The 8,738-nt window shown below is 49.6% G+C and overlaps 1 protein-coding gene across 1 annotated transcript; it reads left to right on the top strand.

The window, feature by feature from the left end:
- The first annotated feature begins 214 nt into the window (after positions 1-214).
- Positions 215-3,294, top strand: LOC123107771 (putative cyclic nucleotide-gated ion channel 9). The gene is made up of 5 exons (XM_044529690.1): positions 215-389; positions 459-669; positions 777-1,948; positions 2,023-2,134; positions 2,208-3,294. The coding sequence occupies exons 2-5, from the start codon at positions 613-615 to the stop codon at positions 3,114-3,116; spliced, it is 2,250 nt and encodes a 749-aa protein (XP_044385625.1). The 5' UTR covers positions 215-389; positions 459-612; the 3' UTR covers positions 3,117-3,294.
- The last annotated feature ends 5,444 nt before the right edge of the window (positions 3,295-8,738 follow it).

The raw sequence follows: 8,738 nt of genomic DNA, 5'->3' as shown, positions 1-8,738 counted from the left end.
TCCGTTCTTGCCTATTGCTAAAATCCGAACTTTTGATAGTTATAAGCATCCATGTTGTTGTTATCTGAATTTTCAGTGACCATGTTGTTGTTATCTGAATTTTCAGTGACCATGTTGTTGTCTGAATTTTTGCACTGAGCTAATGCAGCTCTAGCTGATGCCGATGAATACTAGTGTCCGCTGGCGGGTGCATGCGGGCTGCCGCAAACGCCCGCGCTAATTATAGCGGTGTGTGGCGGCCAGCCACTGCCGCATGCCGCATCAGCCGCAGTGTCCCGCTTAGCCCTGTAAACGGGGAGCGAAAAGTTTGCGGTCGATGCAGCGAGCGAGCGAGCGAGCGATTGGGATTTTCTTCCTTTCTGATGAATGAGAGGGGAGATTAATTGCAGGTTCGCCTTCTTGCCATCCGTTCGAGAGGCTTCTTGTTGTTCTTATTACGGGTATAATTTTGATTGCAGATAGGAATTCTCGGCTGGTTCTTGCTTCCGCGGCAGAATTCTGCTGTGCACGCAGGATCCAGAGGAGGGGACGAACGAGCCTCTGGTTCGTTCATGTCCACAGTGCTCTGAATGAATGGAATCAGCCAGCGGCCTCCTTGGCGGCTAGCAGATCATGCTCGGCAGTGCCCGGCATAAGACGCGATTCATCGACGGCGGCAAGAAGAAATTCGTAAGTTCAGATGCCGGATGCATTTCATCTCATGAGGGATCCCTTATATGATTGGTGGGGATAATATATGGATGCATGGACGTTTGGTTTCTGCCTCGTATATATAGCTTAGGCTTGCTGACGACGCGAGCGCGAGCGGGATGTCGTACGAGTCGTCCATGGCCGGGGGCGGGGGCGGGGAGCGGCGCCGGTCCGCCTTCCACATCGGGTACGGCGGCGTGGTGGGCGCGTCCCGGCGGCGGCTGGCGCAGCCGGAGCTCCTGGCGCGCGACGTGATCACGCATGGCTCGGCGCAGCTGCGCACGCTGGGCCGGTCGATCCGCACGGGCGCGGCCATGGCGGCCGTGTTCCAGGAGGACCTCAAGAACACGTCGCAAAAGATCTTCGACCCGCAGGACCGCATCTTGGTACGCCTCAACCGCAGCTTCCTCATCTCCTGCATCATCTCCATCGCCATCGACCCCATGTTCTTCTACGGGCCCCGGGTGAGGGAGGAGCAGCTCCCCGGGGAGAAGAACACGAACCTGTGCATCGGCATCGACCACAGCCTCGCCATCTCCACCGCCGTGATCCGCACCCTGTTCGACATCTTCTTCCTGGCGCGCATCGCGCTGCAGTTCCGCACCGCCTTCATCGCGCCCTCCTCCAGGGTGTTCGGGCGCGGCGAGCTGGTGATCGACACCGTGGAGATCGCCAAGCGCTACTGCCGCCGCTTCTTCATCGCCGACGTCTTCTCCGTGCTCCCGCTGCCGCAGATCGTCATCTGGAAGTTCCTGTACCGGGAGGACAAGACGGCGGTGCTGGAGACCAAGGACAGGCTGCTGTCCATCATCATCGCGCAGTACGTGCCGCGGCTGGTCCGGATATACCCGCTGTCCACGGAGCTCAAGCGCACCAGCGGCGTGTTCGCCGAGACGGCCCTCGCCGGCGCCGCCTACTACCTGCTGTGGTACATGCTGGCCAGCCACATCGTGGGCGCCTTCTGGTACCTGCTGTCCATCGAGCGGGTGACGGACTGCTGGCGCTTCTCGTGCAACGAGTTCCCAGGGTGCAACCAGATCTACATGTACTGCGGCAAGACGGAGAGCAACGAGGAGTACACGGAGTGGACCACCGTGATCAGGCAGGTCATCACCGAGAACTGCCAGCCCACCGACGACGGCGAGATGCCCTTCGACTACGGCATGTACTCGTCGGCCGTCACGTCGGCCGTGACCACCTCCAAAGACATGACCACCAAGCTCCTCTTCTGCCTCTGGTGGGGCCTCGCCAACTTGAGGTAACAAAATTACTCCCTCAACAAGACAACATTATTTTGCTTGTAGTTTCTCACTAATTAATCTGGTCGAACAGTACGCTGGGCCAAGGGCTCAAGACAACCATCTACACCGGGGAGTCGCTCTTCGCCATTACGCTCGCCACCTTCGGCCTCATCCTAATGGCCATGCTCATCGGAAACATTCAGGTCAACAATCTATATATCCTAATTAATGGCGATCGAATTCATCATTCATTCACAAGATCGAATCGAATTGCAGACGTATCTGCAATCGCTGACCGTGCGGCTGGAGGAGATGCGGGTGAAGCGGCGCGACTCGGAGCAGTGGATGCACCACCGGCTGCTGCCGATGGAGCTGCGCGACCGCGTCCGGCGCTACGACCAGTACAAGTGGATCAACACCCGCGGCGTGGACGAGGAGGCCCTGGTCCAGAACCTCCCCAAGGACCTCCGCCGCGACATCAAGCGCCACCTCTGCCTGGGCCTCGTCCGGAGGGTGCCGCTGTTCGCCAACATGGACGAGCGCCTCCTGGACGCCATCTGCGAGCGCCTCAAGCCGGCGCTCTACACGGAGCAGACCTACATCATCCGGGAGGGGGACCCCGTGGACCAGATGCTCTTCATCATCCGCGGCAGCCTCGAGAGCATCACCACGGACGGCGGCCGGAGCGGCTTCTTCAACCGCAGCATGCTCCAGGAGAGCGACTTCTGCGGCGAGGAGCTGCTCACCTGGGCGCTGGACCCCAAGTCCGGGGTCAGCCTGCCCTCCTCCACGCGCACCGTCATGGCGCTCTCCGAGGTCGAGTCCTTCGCGCTGCACGCCGAGGAGCTCAAGTTCGTGGCGGGCCAGTTCCGGCGCATGCACAGCAAGCAGGTGCAGCACACCTTCCGCTTCTACTCGCAGCAGTGGCGCACCTGGGCCGCCACCTACGTCCAGGCCGCCTGGCGCCGGCACCTCAAGCGGAAGGCGGCCGAGCAGCGGCGCAGGGAGGAGGAGGAGGAAGGCCGGTCGTCGAGCTTCAAAACCACCATACTCGTGTCACGGTTCGCGGCCAACGCGCTGCGCGGCGTGCACAGGCAGCGGTCCACCAAGCGGGATCAAGGGGATATCATGATCCATGTCCCCGTGCCCAAGCCGCGTGAGCCGGACTTCGGCGCTGATGATTGACTTGCCTCCGGTTGCATATAGTACTATCGAGATAAAGCTTTGTGACTTTGACAGTTTGACTATTCTCTACACAAGAAATAGCAGTGTTCCTCGTATTTGGTTGTTTGCACTAACATAATCATGCATTACTTGCGAGAACACGAGATTCAACAATACGGAATAGAACCAGATTAGTATATATGATAAGTGCCACACGTGTGGCACGAAGCAATTTCGTCATGACGTTTTTTGATGTCAAATTTATTTATCCGAGAATGACAACTTTAGTTGTGAAACATGACAACTTTCTGTTTGGAAGAGTGTCGATAAGAGACCGCCACTTTTCCAAATTTAATTTGATATGAGAAGAGTGTCGGTGTCAAAACCGGCCGATCTCGAGTAGGGGGTACTGAGGGAGTCCTGGATTAAGGGGTCCTCGGACGTCCGGGCTATGTGACGTGGGCCCGACTGATGGGCCATGAAGATACAAGACAAAAGACTTCCTTCCGTGTCCGGATGGGACTCTTCTTTGCGTGGATGGCAAGGTTGGCGTTCGGATATGAAGATTCCTTCCTCTGTAAACCGACTCTGTACAACCCTAGACCCCTCTAGTGTCTATATAAACCGAAGGGTTTAGTCCGTAGAGGCAACCACAATCATACAGGCTAGACATCTAGGGTTTAGCCATTACGATCTCGTGGTAGATCAACTCTTGTAATTCTCATATTCATCAAGATCAATCAAGCAGGAAGTAGGGTATTACCTCCATCAAGAGGGCCCGAACCTGGGTAAACATCGTGCCCCCTGTCTCCTGTTACCATCGACCTTAGACGCACAATTCGGGACCCCCTACCCGAGATCTACCGGTTTTGACACCGACATTGGTGCTTTCAATGAGAGAGATCCGATGTGTCGTCGCTAGAAGGTTCGATGGTGCCATCCATCATCTACAACAATACTGCTCTGAGGGAGGTCTTTCTCCCCGGCCAGATCTTTGTGTTCGGCGGGTTCATACTGCGGACCAACTCGCTTGGCCGTCGAGAGCAGATCGATAGCTACGCCCCAGATCACCAGATTAGTTTTGTAAGCCTGGATTATGTCACTGATATCCGATGAGACTTGATCTTCCAAGGGTTCGCGACCTCAACCCCCGCTCTTGCCTTAGATCCGGAGCACATCACCAGGTCCGAAGACGGGATTCTCGAGCCCGCCAGACTCTTTGCGGCCATTGAGCCTAGCATGGGAGAGCCAGAGGAAGTAGTATCAACGGCAATCATCATGAAGCCGGACTCTTCTCCGAGCACTGGCCCCGAACCCTCGGAGTCCGCATTATGTGAGCCCGGCCAAGAGATTTTCTTCCCGCCGTACTCCAGGGACTCTCTTTCCCCTGGCCGAACCTCGCCTTCAAGCGAGGCTCTGGACCTAATGCGGTCACTTGTCATTACAAAGGAGCAACGTTCGAATTACGCCCAGCCCGGACTAGGGGCTGAGGGCGGGAAATTTTATGTCCCACTCACCACCCACTTCATAGCCACTGTCGACGACCTTACTGACATGTTTGACCGTAACTCCGAAGACATCTACGGTATGGACATTGATGCCGGAGACGACCAAAGCCAAAACCCGTCGCATACCACCGCTGGGCGGTCACCTCCACATTCGACGTATGCATGGTAGATACGCCAAGAGAGGATGGCGGTGAGGGCGGTAAGGACCCTATCAAGGACAACAACACTGGTAAACCACCAAAGAAGCGGCATCAGCGACGCCGTTCAAAATCACGCCGTGGCAAGGAAAGCAGTACCGGCAATGGAGACAATAACACTTCGGAGAACGCCGAAGACCCAGATGCCCCCGTCGAACCAACACCCGAACATGACGATAGGGAGGAGGGGCAGGGTAACCCTGATGAGCCAGTCGGAAGCGAGGACTCGGAGGACAACAATTACATGCCACCCTCCGAAGACGACATAAGCCCCGGTGACGAAGATTTCATCGTGCCAGAGGAGCCCCTCGAGCAAGAACGCTTTAGGCAACACCTCATCGCAACCGTGAGGAGCCTGAAAAGGAAGCAGCAATGGCTTCAAGTCGAACGGGATACGCTCAACAACAGATGGACTAATGTCCTGGCAGCCGAGGAATACAGCCTTGCACGACCAACCAAAAGCTACCCGAAGCGTAAGCTGCTACCTCAATTCGACGACGAGGTACTAGAGCCCGTACCATCAGCGCGTAACACGGCTGACTGATACGTCTCCAACGTATTTATAATTTTTGATTGCTCCATGCTATATTATCTACTATTTTGGACTATATTAGGCTTTATTTTCCACTTTTATATTATTTTTGGGACTAACCTATTAACTGGAGGCCCAACCCAGAATTGCAATTTTTTTTTGCCTATTTCAGTGTTTCGAAGAAACAGAATATCAAACGGAGTCCAAACGGAATAAAACCTTCGGGAACGTGATTTTCTCACCGAACGTGATCCAGGAGACTTGGACCCTACTCCAAGGAGTCAAAGAGGCGGTCACGAGGGTGGGGGCGCCCCCCTAGGGCGCGCCCCCTGCCTCGTGGGCCCCTCGGTGCTCCACCGACGTACTCCTTCCTCCTATATATACCTACGTACCCCCAAACGAACAGAACATGAGGCAAAAACCTAATTCCACCGCCGCAACTTTCTTTATCCACGAGATCCCATCTTGGAGCCTGTTCCGAAGCTCCGCCAGAGAGGGCCGTCATCACGGATTGCTTCTACATCATCATAGCCTCTCCGATGAAGTGTGAGTAGTTTAGCTCAGACCTTCGGGTCCATAGTTATTAGCTAGATGGCTTCTTCTCTCTTTTTTGGATCTCAATACAATGTTCTCCCCCTCTCTCGTGGAGATCTATTCGATGTAATCTTCTTTTTGCGATGTGTTTGTTGAGACCGGTGAAATGTGGGTTTGTGATCAAGTCTATCTATGAATAATATTTGAATCTTCTCTGAATTCTTTTATGTATGATTGGTTATCATTGCAAGTCTCCTCGAATTATCAGTTTGGTTTGGCCTACTAGATTGGTTTTTCTTGCAATGGGAGAAGTGCTTAGCTTTGGGTTCAATCTTGCAGTGTCCTTTCCCAGTGACAAAAGGGGAAGCAAGGCACGTATTGTATTGTTTCCATCGAGGATAACAAGATGGGGTTTTTATCATATTGCATGAAACTATCCCTCTACATCATGTCATCTTGCTTAAGGCATTACTCTGTTTTTAACTTAATACTCTAGATGCATGCTGGATAGCGGTCGATGAGTGGAGTAATAGTAGTAGATGCAGGCAGGAGTCGGTCTACTTGTCTCGGACGTGATGCCTATATACATGATCATACCTAGATATTCTCATAACTATGCTCAATTCTGTCAATTGCTCAATAGTAATTTGTTCACCCACCGTAGAATACTTATGCTCTTGAGAGAAGCCACTAGTGAAACCTATGGCCCCCGGGTCTATTCTCATCATATCAATCTCCATCACTTTATTATTGCTTTGCTTTTTTACTTTGCCTTTTACTTTTCACTTTGCATCTCTATATCAATAATACCAAAAATATTATCTATCATCTCTATCAGATCTCACTCCCGTAAGTGACCGTGAAGGGATTGACAACCCCTAATCACGTTGGTTGCGTTGAGCTATTGTTTTGTGTAGGTACAAGGGACTTGAGTGTAGCCTCCTAGTGGTTTGATACCCTGGTTCTTAAAAACTGAGGGAAATACTTACGCTACTTTGTTGCATCATCCTCTCCTCTTCGGGGAAATCCAACGCAGTGCTCAAGAGGTAGCAAGAAGAATTTCTGGCACCATTGCCGGGGAGTCTGCACAAAAGTCAACATACCAAGTACCCATCACAATCCCTATCTCCCGCATTACATTAGTTGCCATTTGCCTCTCGTTTTCCTCTCCCCCACTTCACCCTTGCCGTTTTATTCGCCCTCTCTTTTCCGTTTTCCTTCTTCCCGTATGTATCTTTGTTTGTGTTTCCACGTGCCTTCTATTTGCTTGCATCTTTGCTTGCTAAAAATCTATTGATATGGATCCACTTAAAGTGTTCTACTTGGATCATCTTCGATCCTTATGCGCTCGTGCTGAAACCCCAACTAGCCTAGTTGATGGGAAATCTTTAGATGAGCATGCTCATTTTGTGTGTCATCGTTTGTATGAAAAAGGGAGACTCTTACGGTATCATATAAATAGTTTGCTATGCTATGCTTGGAATCTTTGTGAAATGTGTGATTTTACTTGTTGCACTAAGAACCCTAAAAAACACCTTCCCTACCTATGTGAGTTCAATGATAATGAAATCTTATCTTCTTATGCAAGAGGTGTTTATAGTTACTATGATATCGAACAAATTGAAGAATTTGTCGTTTTTAAGGGTGCTCATGAAGTTGCTTCTTTGATTGAAAAGTATGATTTTACTCTCAACAAATCTGAAAATTCTATCATACTTAAATATTGCAATGAAAACCTTGCTCATAATGTCTATCTCCAAGAATCTATTGAAAGAATGACCGTTGCTTTGGAACAAAATAATGATATGCATGAATCTATAGATAATGATGATTCCGATGATTTGGTTGAAATATCCCTTGATGAACATGATGCTTGCTATTCTTGTGGCCATGACGCTAATATTTATGAAGACGAATTTGCTATAGTTCCTTATGTTAAAAATGAGATTGTTGCTATTGCACCCATGCTTGATAGCTCCCTCAATGAAAAGCATGATTTCAATGATTTTACTATAAATTCTCTAGATGCCAATTGTGCTAATAATATGCAAAACCCTAAGCTTGGGGATGCTAGTTTTGCTATGTCTACTGCTTGTTGCAATGATCATGATTGGGGCGATTCTTCTTATGATCCTGAAAATTTATTTAATCCCCATGATGAATATGAGATTGATAATATTGTTTGCAATAATATTGTAAGTGGGTTTGGAAGAGTGTCAACTTTAGATCCCACATATTTGGAGAATATTAAATCTTATGAATTTTTTGATAAAAGTGGGTTTGGAGAGGTCATGACTTTAGTTAATGTTAATCCCACTATTTTGGAAGAGTGTCAACTTTGCATGCATGTGGATTGTTTTAAGAATATGTTTTGTGATAGCTATATTGTTGAATTTTCTTATGATCCTACATGTAACTATTATGAGAGAGGAAAATATGGTTATAGAAATTTTCATGTTGCTAAATTACCTCTCGTTATGTTGAGATTGCTATTGTTTCTTTCCGCTTCCTTGCATATGCTAGTTTTTGCTTGCTATGATAATTTGTTTGCCTATAAGATGCCTATGCATAGGAAGTATTTTAGACTTAGATGTGTTTGTCACGTGTTTCATGATGCTCTCTTTGTGCTTCAATTCTTGTCTTTCTTGCGAGCATCATTAAAATTATCAATGCCTAGCTAGGGGCGTTAAACGATAGCGGTTGTTGGGAGGCAACCCAATTTTACTTTTAGTTTTTTGTTTTTTCTTCTGTTTAGGAATAAATAATCCATCTACCTTATTTTTAGATGTGATTTTGTGTTTTAATTAGTGTTTGTGCCAAGTTAGACCTATATGATATTCTTGGATGATAGTTATTTGATCTTGCTGTAATT

Source organism: Triticum aestivum, chromosome 5A (genome assembly GCF_018294505.1).
Source record: "Triticum aestivum cultivar Chinese Spring chromosome 5A, IWGSC CS RefSeq v2.1, whole genome shotgun sequence".
NCBI classification, from domain to species: Eukaryota; Viridiplantae; Streptophyta; class Magnoliopsida; order Poales; family Poaceae; genus Triticum; species Triticum aestivum.
Note: the sequence above shows the minus strand (reverse complement) of the source record. Positions and strands in the feature narration are given on the sequence as shown.

What these genes read in the sequence shown, in the direction of transcription:
- LOC123107771 (XM_044529690.1), top strand. Translation starts at nt 613, where the DNA reads ATGCTCGGCAGTGCCCGGCATAAGACGCGATTCATCGACGGCGGCAAG. An exon ending in ACGGCGGCAAGAAGAAATTC is followed by an intron (nt 670 to 776) that starts GTAAGTTCAGAT and finishes TCGTATATATAG; the next exon opens with CTTAGGCTTGCTGACGACGC. An exon ending in TGGGGCCTCGCCAACTTGAG is followed by an intron (nt 1,949 to 2,022) that starts GTAACAAAATTA and finishes CTGGTCGAACAG; the next exon opens with TACGCTGGGCCAAGGGCTCA.